General features: G+C 35.6%; 1 protein-coding gene across 1 annotated transcript in view; it reads right to left on the bottom strand.

Annotated features, from left to right (window-relative positions):
- LOC100665316 (N-deacetylase and N-sulfotransferase 4) overlaps positions 1-13,739 on the bottom strand; it is a 509,460-nt gene that overhangs the window by 161,603 nt on the left and 334,118 nt on the right. Inside the window, exons 4-5 of the mRNA XM_023548610.2 lie at positions 12,149-12,236; positions 5,645-5,799 (exon numbers count right to left, since the gene is read on the bottom strand). Coding sequence (XP_023404378.1) covers positions 5,645-5,799; positions 12,149-12,236 — 243 coding nt within the window. The remainder of the gene's footprint in view (positions 1-5,644; positions 5,800-12,148; positions 12,237-13,739) is intronic.

The raw sequence follows: 13,739 nt of genomic DNA, 5'->3' as shown, positions 1-13,739 counted from the left end.
TGACGCAAAAGAGATGAACAGAAAATTGCAATGGATGGCTTAAGAAGACAAAGTATTATAATGAAAGGTGCAAAGATCTGAGGTTAGAAAACCAAAAGAGAAGAACACACTTGACATTTCTCAAGCTGAAAGAATGGAAGAAAAAATTCAAGCTTTGAGTTGTAATACTGAAGGAGTCTACAGGGAAAATATTGAACAACACAGGAAGCATCAAAAGAAGATGGAAGGAATATACAGAGTCACTATACCAAAAAGAATTGGTCTATGTTCAGCCATTTCGGGGGGTAGCATATGATCAAGAACCCAATGGTACCGAAGGAAGAAGTCCAAGCTGCAATGAGGACATTAATGAAAAACAAGGCTCTAGGAATTGACAGAATACAAGTTGAGATGTTTCATTCAAAGGATGCAGTCTTGGAGGCACTCACTCATCTATGCCAAGAAATTTGGAAGACAGCTACCTGGCCAACCAACAGGAAGAGATCCATATTTGTGCCCATTCCAAAGAAAGGTAATCAAACAGAATGCATAAATTAACGAACAATATCATTGATATCACAGACAAGTAAAATTTTGCTTAAGGTCATTCAAAAGCTGTTGCAGCAGTAACCACTTAAAAGCAGAGAATACCAGAAAGATGTTTACTGTGCTTTGTTAATTATGCAAAGTCACTTGACTGTGTGGAATATAACAAACTATGGATAACATTGTTAAGAATGGGAATTCCAGAACACTTACTTATGCTCATGAGGAACCTGTACATAGACCAAAAGGCAGTCTTTAGAACAGAACAAAGGGATACTGCATGGTTTGAAGTCAGGAAAAGTGTGAGTCAGGGTTGTATCCTTTCACCATACTTATTCAATCTGTATGCTTAGGAAATAATCCCAGAAGCTGGACTATACGGAGAAGAACGGGGCATCAGTATTGGGGGAAAACTCATTAACAACCTGGGGATATACAGACGACACAACATTGCTTGCTGAAAGTGAAGAGGACTTGAAGCCCTTACTGGTGAAGATCAAAGACTACAGTATTCAGAATGGATTGCACCTCAACATAAAGAAAACCAAAATCCTCACAACTGGACTAATAAGCAACGTCTTGATAAACAGAGAAAAAATTGAAATTGTGAAGGATTTCATTTTACTTGAACCTACAATCAATGCCCATGGAAGAAGCAGTCAAGAAATCAAACGATGTATTGCATTGGGGAAATCTGCAGCAAAAGACTTCTTTAAAGTGTTAAAAAGCAAAGATGACGCTGTGGACTAGGGTGCCTCTGACCCAAGTTTGTATTTTCAATTGCCTCATATGCATGCAAAAGCTGGAGAATGAATAAGAAAGACCAAAGAAAAACCGATGACTTTGAATTGTGTTATTGGCGAAGAATATTGAATATACCATGGACTGCCGGAACACTGAACAAACGTGTCTTAGAAGAAGTACAGCCAGAAAGCTACTTGCAAGCGAGGATGGAGAGACTTTGTCTCATGTACTTTGGAGATGTTATCAGGAAGGAACAGTTCTTGGATAAAGACATCATACTTGGTTACGTAGAGGTTCAGCAAGAAAGAGGAAGACCCTCAATAAGATGGACTGACGCAGTGGCTGCAACAATGGGCTCCAAGCATAACAATGATTGTGAGGATGGCACAGGACCTGGCAGTATTTCGTTCTGTTATACATAAAGTCACTATGAGTTAGAACAGACTGGAAGGCACTTAACAAGAACATCAACACAGGCATGAATATACTCACACATTCACGCTGCATGTATATATGTTTATGGGTTAAGCAATGAAGTCAATGGCAACAGGTTTTGTATGCTTTACATTGATAAAGTTTTTTTTTTTTTAGATCAAATGAAAGGGTGAAAAACCAGCCAGGTACTCTGTTTCTTTCAAAATTTTTATATATAATAGGACATAAACTCTACCCAGAGAGAATTCATAGATGTCCCATGAATAAAACCATCCCAGTTGATTGTTTATTTTTGAAATATCAATATGAAGGTACCAAAATGCCATTTGAATCATTTGTGGAAATGTTATGAGACAACTGTGCTTTGGAGACTAACAATCCCTCTGCTTGCCAAAGTTATACGAAGGACTAGTGAGGACTGTCAGGATGGCATTTAAAAAAAAGGAATTTAAACACATAATTTTTATCAGTCCAAACTCGTCCTTTTATTTGAAAATCTCTTTCCCAAATTGCCTCAATTGCAGCAATTTTATTTTTCTCCCTAACTAGGTATGACTAGGATGACTCTTCGTGGAAGAGGCGGGGCTGAATATGGCTCCACATGTGAGTATTTCATTCCAAATTTGGGGACCGACGTTGTCAGTGATCACAGAATTTTAGAGCTGCAATTGCTAAGTGGCATTATCTGGGTCAGTGTTTTTGGTTGGCAGATGAGCTGATGTAAACTAATTATCTAAAAACTTTGTAGGTTAGAGAATGAAAAAAGGGAATCATTATTATTTCAAGGGAGGAATCTGAGACATGAAGACATTAAATAATTGGCCAAGTTTATTAGAACGTTTACTAGCAGTCAAGACTAGAATTTAGCTTGCCAAGATCTCATTTGGAGCTTTCTACCATCCTATGCTATCTTGATACTGCTGATGGTTTTGAAGCGTCATCTGGATATGGAAGGATAATAATTGAATAAGAAAGAAATATATCTCTCAGCTTGCTGGACCATGCACATATTGGCATGTTATGTTTACAATACAGGTGAAGTTCTGAATGTCACTGCTAGAAGAATCCTGAGATATTTTATTGAGCTAAACTCCGGGTAGAAAAGGACAATGTCATTTCAGTACGTGTGTTTAAATGACTTCCTTTTAATCATAATATTTTGACTCTGCAACATGTAAGTTATTTTTTTACAAAATATATTTATAACGTTCAGTCTAGCTTCTAGTCACGCTGACTAAACAAATGTAATTGTTCTGAATGGACTCTAAATAGCTTTCAACATTTCATTACGAAGCAATTACATTTCATTCTTTACCAGAGCTCTCGACATGGCTTTTAAAAAGAAATTACACAAACAGGCGAAATCAACCGTTATGAAATATAACCTACATTCCTAAACGGCAAGGCTTCAAAGTGGGAGTAGGGTGGAGATTTAAGGCAAGTGATAGACATTGTTTATTTTCAAGGTAACTGTACCAAGAAAATTCAGTATGCTTACTTGGGTAGGCTTATTCTTGAAAAGAGGAGCATTTATTTAATTTTACAATGCTATAAAGCAGTACAAAATTTAGTAGACATTCCCTAAAGTTTAAGTAAGGCCTAACCATCTTGTAAATCCATATTAAAAATATATATACTTGGTTTCTTAAAGCAAGATATAACTATAAACTCTTTATTTAGAAAAGTCAAAATTGATTACTTAAACAGTAACTAGTGAGTGCCCTGGGAAATCCTGGTTGTGTGGTGGCTATGTGCTATAGCTATTAACCAAAAGGTCAGCAGTTCAAATTCACCAGGTGCTCCTTGGAAAATCTTTGGGCAGTTCTACTCTGTCCTATAGCGACACAATCGGTTTGGTTTGGTTTTGGAGTACCTGGGTGGAGCAAAAGGGTAAGCAGCTGACTACTAGTCAAAGGCTTGGCAGTTCAAACTCACCCAGAGGCATATTTGAAGACAGGCCTGCAATATGCTTCCGAAAGGTCACAACCTTGAAAACCCTGTGCAGCAGTTCTACTCTGTACACATGGGGTCGACAGCAAAGAACAACAGCTGAATACTTCCCATGTGCCAAGCATTGCTCTAAGCACTTCATGTGCGTTCTCATAATACTATGTGGTAACTGTTACTATTAGCTTCATTTTTACAGGTGGGGAATTGAGACATAGAAAAGTTAATAACTTATTCAAAAGTAAGCTTCCATTAACAGAAGGTGAGGATTCGAAGAAGTCCGTGGTCATAACTCTTTGTTATGCTGCTTGCACTGACTACCAAGGATCCTACCAAGGATCTTTAGGAGAGGATGAGATCTGATTGACACAGATCTGGGGAATTAGAGAGAAGGGTGAGTCATTAACATAACTAGGTGTAACTCTAAAATATAATAGTGTTCATTTGGCCTTAGGTCTATGCCTCCTAACGTGGCTTTTACAAAATAGAACATACCAGCAATCGCTCAGTGCAAAAGAACCGCAACTGTTTGAGACAGGGATTCTTAAATCGGGTTCCAGAGTCTTCAGGTGATTCACAAATGCTTTGTGATCATATGTCCCAATGTCTGCTGTGTATTTTTCTGGGGAAGAGATCTCTGTCTTTCATTAGATTCTTAAAGGAATAGATTAATTAATACCTAGAATAGGAGTGGGCAAGTTTTTTCTGTAAACGTCCAGATAATAAACATTTTAGGCTTTGTGGATCAGATGGTCACTGTTGAAGCTATTCAACCCTGCTTTTGCCAGTGAGAAAGCAGCTGCAGAGGATATATAAAGGGATGAGCGTGCCAGTGTTCCAATAAAACTTTATTTATGGACATTGACATTTGCATTTCATCTCATTTTTATGTATCACAAAATATTATCCTTCCTTTGGGTTGGGTTTGATTGTTACTAAATTATGAAAAAATGTAAAAACCTTTCTTAGTTCATAGGTCATAAACAAACAGGTGTTGGGCCAGATTTGGCCCAAGGCTGTAGTTTCCCAACCCCTTGTCTAGAGCAGTGGTTCTCAATGTGTAGTCCCAGCAGAATCACCATCATCTGAGAACTTGTTAGAAATGCCAATTCTCGGGCCTCTCTGAAAAGCTACTGAATCAGAAACTGTAGGCCAGGGGCCAGCACTCTATGTTTTTAAAGTCTTTTATGTAAAATTAATACATGTTAAAGTTTGAAAGCCACTGCTTTGCTCTAATGATTCAGTTAATGCATTCATTTGTTCATCAATTAACTTGTCCATCCAATAAGTTTTTTTAAAGGGTTAATTATGCTGCATCAGAGATACAGTGGTGACAGTACTATTTTTTCCACTGCACACATGCAAGAATACTCTTCCCGGAAAATAAGATATTGCACATTTTGACAATGGTCTACTTTTTGAAATATATTTTATATCACAATGCAACACACAGATACACATATACTTGAAGGAAAGTATCACAAGGCAATAACCAAAAAAAACCCCAAACCCATTGCTGTCGAGTGGCTTCCTACTCATAGTGACCCTATAGAACAGAGTAGAACTGCCGCATAGGGTTTCCAAGGAGTGGCTGGTGGATTTGAACTGACGTTCTTTTAGTTAATACCCAGTGCCGTCGAGTCGATTCCGACTCATAGCAACCAGGGCACCTTACAAAGCAATAAACCAAACCATCCAAACCCATTGCTGTAGAGTTGATTCCAAGTCATTGTGACCCTATAAGACAGAGTAGAACTGCCCCATAGGGTTGTCAAGGAGCACCTGGTGAATTTGAACTGCCAACCTTTTGGTAGCAGCTGTAGCTCTAGATACCCTTAATACATGTGATGCGCTCTGGTATTTTCTATTTGACTCTATTTCTGTTGGATGCAGCCCAATAAATTGATTTTATGATCGACTAATGGATGACAACTCATAATTTGAAAAATTTTGCTAAAAAAAAGTATATCTGTATACATCTATAGCAACTTACTAGTGCGAACTCTTTGTTGAGAATCATCTGCTCGACCAAGGATGACTCATTGTGGAAGAGGTGGGGCTGCATGTGGCTCCACATGTGAGGGAACCACCAGAACTCATCCACAGACCCAAGCAAAAGGTCATCGCCTTCATCTTCCTCATCAGTTCCTGTAAAACATGAAATTAAAAATGCCTTCAGTGAAAACTTCATACCAGCTTAAAGGTTATTTCTGTCAGATTTTCGTTATTCTTCTTCATTTTACTGACCCATAAATCCAATTCTGTGTTGTTTTAATCAAGAAAAAAAAAAAAGTCTCTAGTCTAAATTACGTCAGCAGCAATGGCATTGGGGTGCAGGGTGGGGCGGGGTACAGGCGGGTGGGAGAGGTCAGCTCCAGGGTCAGACAGCTGTTTCATTGAGAATTTAGGGGTATTTCATCCCTGAAATTGTTTAGAATTGCTATTACATAGCGATAAAAAAAGACCTAACTTTAGATGGTTTATTTTTATTTTTGTTTTAAAGTTATCAACAATTCACTCCTCTTTTGCTTACATAGGGGAAATATGATCAGAGATAATTATTTTTTTCTCTTAAAATTTTCTTGCATAGAAGTTTAAAGTTAAATTTCAAATTTAACTGATGATGTTTGTTAACATCACTCTAAAAATTTGGGCTCTCAATTTACATATCAATATAAATTTATATAAATAAATATATTTGTGTCCTTACATATATTTGGTATCATTCAGTACCTGGATTTGAGTCCCTAGTTCCGCCGCTTAATCTTGGGCTAGTTGACATCTTTGAGTTTAAGTTCCATGATTGGAAATCATGAGTCTTAGTGAAGAATCAATGAGATAAAGTGATTAAGGTACTTAATAGTGTGACTCGTGGTAAAGTACTTAATAAATATTAGAATCTCCTGCTTCTTAAAAATAATATTCACTGGTTTATACCTGTGATATTTTGAGCGCTTCGTTTTCACACATTTTTACTAACATTGCCTGCCTAGATTATAGCCTTTCTAAAGGCAGGGACTAGATTCTTTTTTAACTTACTCTGTAGCAAGCCACTCCTCCACAGTTACGAATAAATGAATAATTTAATTCAGTCTGTATTAATTTAGTCAGTTGACTTTAGAGGCTGCACATATTGCCTAAAGTGCATGCCAATTTTTGTGTGCATTTATTTATATGTATTTTTGATGGGATATAATCCATAGTCCTCAAAAGGTGTAAGAACAACCAAGTTTTAATCAGAGTTTGGCACTGTGAGTTGAAAATACACAGGGAGTAAAGAAATAGAAGTCTTGAAAGTGATAAAGTCATAAGAATGAATGGACCATAGAATCCTTAATTTTTTTTTTTCACTTTAGCTAAAGCTATTAGTACTACAGACTCACAGGCCATTGACTTTTACTAATACATACTAAGAATTTCAAATATGGAAATGCAAACGAAGAATAGTTTATCACTTCCTCAGATGGATTTCAAGCTTGAAGCATTTGTGCTATAGACCAGGTTTTTCTCACCGCCATAATTTAACAAAATGAGGCATAAATTAGGAATAGTTCCTTTAGGTCACCTGCCATGAACAAATTGATAATTCTGTCACTCTCCTGGAATTATCCCGTTGTGCTTTGAAAATAGAACGTTTGAGAAATGCTTCCATTTGCTTTAGCTTCTGCTGATCATTATCAGTAGTGGCAGGAGGCACATATGCATACTTGACTAGGAAGGAGGTCGGTTACTCAATTTAAAGAAAGCTTTGCAAACTACTGCTATACAGGCAGTCCCCGGGTTACGAATGAGGTCCATTCCTTAAACGTGTCTTTGAGTCGAATTTGTAGGTGGGTCGGAACTGGTACCTACAGTTCTTATTTAGCCTTTCTTGGAGTCCTAGTTGCACGGTGGTTAAGAGCTTGGCTGCTAACCAAAAGCTAGGCAGTTCAAATCCACCATCCATTCCTTGGAAACTCTATGGGGTAGTTTTACTCTGTCCTATAGGGTCGCCATGAGTCAGAATTGACTCAACAGCAACAAGCTTTTGGGTTTAACGCAACAAAAGGCTCAAAGGCTTTTCGATGATTTCAGAGCTGCACATGCAGCACGTGAAGGTGATTCTTAGGAAGAATTTGTCTCGAGTAGGGGTTGGTTCAATCATTTGACTGAGAGGGCAAATTTACATAACGTTAAAGGGCAAGTGTGGGTTGTCCTTAAGTCTAACATTCTTAAGCCTGGGGACTTGCTGTAAACAGATGCATTACTGATCATAAACTCTAAGCAATTTTTATATCAGAGTTATATTAATTTATAAACACTTCCCACAAGGTTGAGAATACTATTTAAAATAATAATACTTTTTCACATTGTGGATTAATTTCCCATAACCCTTTCTCTTATTTTCTACAGGTCATATAACTCAAAGCCACATGAACCAAACCTGTGACACTGGAAATAGCTTAATGAAAAACAGGACACCAAGTCATAATGAGGGACCACAGCAGAATTTCAATGTTTACAAATCCAGATAACTGAGAATATTAAATGTTTTAATTCAGAGTGAACACATATTTTTCCTCGCCTAATGTATTCTTAAAAATACAATTTATAGTTCCTAGGTGACCATATATATATATATATTTTTTAGGTTGACCATATTTCGCACAAGCTACCACCCATTAAATTAACCACATTCACATTGAGCCTTTACCGTCTAACTTGATCTAGATTTAAATCTAGATCGTTATTGATTAAACACAGAATTTTTTGTTCTGATTTAAAATTATGTTCTTTTACTTTTCTTGATTTGCAGAGAATGAAAAGTGTTTTACTTCAGAAGTAAAATATTGAAGGGTTCATTTCTTTGCCTCACTTCTGGAGGACCTGTGTTATGGGTGGTAGTATGCTTCTAAAAACTCTTTCAGTGGGCCAAAATAAGAACTGTTTTAGTGAGATCTGCACTATATGTTCATTTCCTTAAAGGCAGAGTTGTAACCTTAAAATAGGACAGAGTTGTAATCTTAAAATAAGACACAAATTTCAGCTTCTGTATTATGTCTTCTTTTTTTTTTCAAATTTCTACTTTATATTTGCTCATTACATGTGAAATATTGCAATTTCTAAATTGTCAGAAGATATTTCCTAATTTTCTGTTGAGCCTGACGCAGTTTGATACAGATAAGTATAGAAGAAACTGCTTTAAAATATCATATTACATAAAAATAACTGTATAGTGGTGAGAATTGGTTAAAAGCTACCTACAGTTTCAAAATCAGACAATAGAGCCATATGAACTGTTAACTCATTTGATAATACTCGATTCCTATAGAAAAATACTTTTTTAAAAGTAATAATAATAATAAACATTTATATAGTACTTACAATACACTAGGAACTGTTCTAAGTGAGATAGATATTATTGTTATTCCCATTTTATAGATGTGGACACTGAGGCACAGAGAAGTTAAGTAGCCTGCTGTGTTCACATAGCTAGTAAAATATCCCTGAATTTGATCCGAGGCAGTGTGACTCTAATATCTAGTCTATTAACCAAATCTTTATATATCAAATAAATGCAAACAAACGGCAACAAAAAACGACCAAAGATAAAGAATATAACATTTATAACCTTCATGTTTGAAAGTTAATAGTTTTATGTAATGGATTATTTTTTGTAATAAGGTATCATGGTGAAAAGAATATTAATCAATTTTGCAAATAATAATAGCCATGAAATAATCATTGATTGAGTCGTATTCATTGTATTCTCATTTATACAAAATAGCAACAATTGTCACCAGAAATCACGTCCCCTGGAAAATAAAATTTGTAGTCCTCCATCCCTGAAAGGCATATTAATGTCATAACATATCCATTTTTTAACTGGGCTTTCATTGCTCAAATCCCATCAGGCATTAAGTATTTTCAGAGTAAATATTTCACTCCTAACTCGTGCGTGTATATGTGTGTGTGTAATTTGCAGTATGCTCTTCCTCTTTCAATTTGGCACCTCTGTATGACTGACTTTTTGGGAAAGCTTAGTGATATGCCCTTTCTTCTTTTTAGCTGAGATTCTTTTTTAGCATGTGAAGGACAGAAACTGAACAGAAAGGAATATACGAGAAATACAAATAAGTGAAGCAGGCTACGAAATGTAGAATCAATCATTATTACGCTGGGCATATGTGATTAAATGTCTTCAAAACAATGAGGCTCATCAATCAGTAAACTCCCGCACTGAGAAATCAGATCATCCTGGGAGAGAACTGAGACAGTCATTGAGACAAGGCCACCTCCTCATGGTTACACATCACAGCTAAGTGTACATGGAAGGAAAACACTTCTCTGATTTTCAACCCTTTGTCTATATAGGTAAACTCCCATATAGAAATGTGACCAGTTAGAGGAGAGGCCTGCTCTCATGATAGAGGCTGTCGCTAAAGTTGACCTCTGTACTGGAAGAAAAACCTTGATTTCCCTGAGTGACTTAATATTAATCAACATAATATGATTGCACACTTGAAGTACCTTATGGATTCCTTTCAATGATTCTGTATGCAGGAAAGAAGCAAATCAATGAAATAATTTTTTATATTTGTGTGAAGAAAATTAAACTTTCAGAATTTACAAACTCACATAATGCTTACTCTCTAAATGACAATATCACCTCAACATAATAAAGCGTTTCTTTTCTTGTTTTTGTTGGTTAATTCCAACATAATGAGTCAGTGACGTCCCTTTAAGAGACAGAATTAAAATATGTCTGTTATTTTTGTGGTGTCTTCCTTCAACACCTATCCCTGTGACATTAAATAGTATATTCATTTCCTAGCGAATGTGTGCTGTGTACATGTTCAGGACTGTAAAGAAGAAATGGGAAGTGTTATAACCTGCTATCATCATTTATTCTGCACTTGTCTGGCAGGTTTAATAGATTTGAATATGAAAAGTAAATAAAATTTAGGCAGTTACCCAGATATATTCCAGTCAAAAGAATAGTTTTACTTTTAATAGACAGCTACATAAGACAAAGTAATATTGTTTGTATGTGAACCCTAAATAATCTCATAATTTTTTTTTTTCCTGCATGAGTAGATACAGCCTTCAGAGTTATCTGCTTTATAACTTCATAGTCAGAGCTTCTCAGGCCTCAACTCATTTCTTTAGGGGGCTTTTGAAGAAGATTTACAAAACCATGTCTATTGTAAGCTGGAATTGATTTGTGTGTGCAGATATGATGACCCAAATTGCTTTTTGCAATACGTCCTTTTAAAATATGCAATCATTTGATTTATCAACTGGTCTAGATACTAATTTTCCTTTATTACTTTAAACAGATTTACATGTTTCAAAACAGGAGAGAAAAGGCATTAAGAAAAAGCCAATAAGACATTGCTGCTTCAATATTCTAATAAACCATGCTGAGCTTTTACATTAGAAAGCCTCTTTGAGTAAACAAGCTTCATTTACGATATTTAAAGGCTACCATCGTATGGGATATTTCTAATGAGTCAATAAACTGCATGCATGCATGGAGAACACTGTGAAATGTCTCCACTAAGATGCTATGAAGAAACAACAATGCAGACTTCTAAATGAAGCACTTAGCTCCAGCCCAGATGCACAAATAGGAGCAGATTGTAAGTATTCCCCTAATTCAGGCCCCAACATACCATTTTGTGCTATTTTTGTCATCAGCATTAGACAATCAATTTTACCCACATAGTTTTTATCCATACTAGTGCCAGATATTACAATGCTAATATCCAGACAACAAAAGTCAAATTCTGGAGGTGAAGGCGGGAATGAGGTGAGAAGTATCGCAACACAGAGGAATGAGTCAACACCAATCAAATTTGGAGAATTCGTTGAGAGGCTAAGACTCAAGGGAAAAGTATTTGTGGCAGAAACAGAAATGGAAAGAGACACAAGCCTGATTGTGATTATTGTAATGTATATTGGACAAAAGTAAAAAAAAAAAAAAACTAGTGCCATATTGGACAAAAGTAGCAACCATATTTCTAGGGAAGAATCCTGTAAAAAAAAAAAAAAAAAGGTAAGCTAAGCAAGAAGACCCTTAGGGTCTATTATATTTCTTTGAGGCTGTAAGATTCCTCTCTCTTCACCAGATGTATTCCAGAGGAAAAGAATAGGTACAAAAACACCCATCACCTCAGCTATCTGACAACTTTAAAATGCCACCCATTATTATTATTATTTATAATTACTACATTTCTTACTTAGACAGTACTAAGACAAGTTGTCATATTTAGAACAGTGGTTACAGTTTCTTTTACTGAGTAGAAAAAGTCAATTCTCTCCTCTTTTGCCCTTGATTCTAAACACATTTACCAAAGTAAACAAGCTCATTGATTTGGGATTTGGCCACTCATACAACATGTCCAAGTTTTTCCCATAATCAGTCTGGACATTATATTTCCCCTACTTATGGAACAATTAAAATCCTATCTCCTATTTATATGTAGCTGCCTGAGAAGGCAAAGCTCCTTCTTACCTGTGTGGTAAAACTTCCCTGAAAATCCAAGGTTGAAGGTAAAATTTGCAACCTGAGTGCGCAGTAAATTTTGAGTCTCTAGTAATGCCTGAAATAAATAAGAAATTAACATGATTTTAGAAAAATAAATATGAAGCTTTGGAATGCCTCTTTTTCAAATGTGTGTGCATGGATGAAACAAAATAAGAGGAGCTTTATTGCTTTTTTTGAGTATTTGAGGAGTACTGTTATGTGCTATTCACAGTTCAGCTATTATTTTTACTATTATTGTTGTCATTGTTATTTTTATTGAAGGGTACCAAATTATGAAACAGTTAAGTCCTAAGCACATTCTGTGTTAATGAGAGGCAATTCTCCAACTACACAGCACTGAAATCATTTTTCATTTCTGTGTGAGACTTTACTTGGATTCCAGGTTATTGTACTTCCTTTCCTGGCAAAAGGTTTTCAAAATTGTTTGATGAAGACAAATCCTGTAGTTGTGGTAAGGCATAGGGAGAGAACTTTTGTTTGAATTGCAATTTAGTATTTTATCTAGCTGTTCTATGTCACTTACCATTTTTTAAGACGTAAAGTCGAAAATTTGGGTTATCACTTTACAAACCAAAGAGCAATGTATATTTAATAGGACGTTTTTGCAAATCTAGAGATAATGAAAAACCAAAACACAGGCAAAAACTGTCGTGTTACTAATTACATAAAGAACTATTCTCTAAAAGTAATAAAAATTTTCTCTAATTCCTTGTATTTCAAGTCTGAGTATGTTCATTTCTTATTTGTAGACAGGATAAGACTCCACTGATGATAACTTTAGAGTCAGAATTTTGGGACGTTTTCTTCCAATCCTTCCTCTGCTTCTCTTCCTATGTCAACACGTGTAGCATAATTTAGAATTCACATCCTCTGGCTTTTTAGTTGGCTTATTATTCTGCTATTGACTTGAAATGCTTTTTCTATTTTGTTTTGGGATTTTTTTTAAGGGGGCTTACTTTGTACTGGTGACTATGAAAAACTCATTTCAAGCTAGAAATATTAATAATCCAGTGATTTTTGATAATTGTTAACCATCTGTTGAAGTGACTAAATAGTCAGAGGTTTAGATAATTTCTTTTGGAGCAATAGTTATGGTTGCTAAGGATTTGTTTCAAGAATTTGTGGACCTAACTTTTTGTGCCCTCAAAACTAAGGAAGTATCCTTTAAATTAGTTCAAGTTAGGGAAAAAAAAAAATAACTAAAAGGTTGACAGGCTATATATTCATTGGTTATGCAAGATGACAGTTATACTAGATATAATCCTGGCCAACCTTATTTAAATATTATCCATTATATGGACAAGGAAAAAAACATAGATTACTAGTTTAACCCATTTACAGGATGTGTAAAGAGATGTTTATTCTCAAAAAGAAAAAGCTAAATATCAATAAATGAAATATAAAAACTAAAGTCCATTGAACTATTTGGGCTAACTGGTAAATACTGTGGAATACAGCCTTAAAATAAGAAGATCATGCATCTTTTTTCTTAGTGAGTTCCTTTTTCTGGATTCCTTGTTTTATTCAACGCACAATCCCTGAGACACTATACCTTAAG

Source organism: Loxodonta africana, chromosome 5, assembly GCF_030014295.1.
Source record: "Loxodonta africana isolate mLoxAfr1 chromosome 5, mLoxAfr1.hap2, whole genome shotgun sequence".
NCBI classification, from domain to species: Eukaryota; Metazoa; Chordata; class Mammalia; order Proboscidea; family Elephantidae; genus Loxodonta; species Loxodonta africana.
This window is presented reverse-complemented; position numbering and strand designations above follow the sequence as displayed.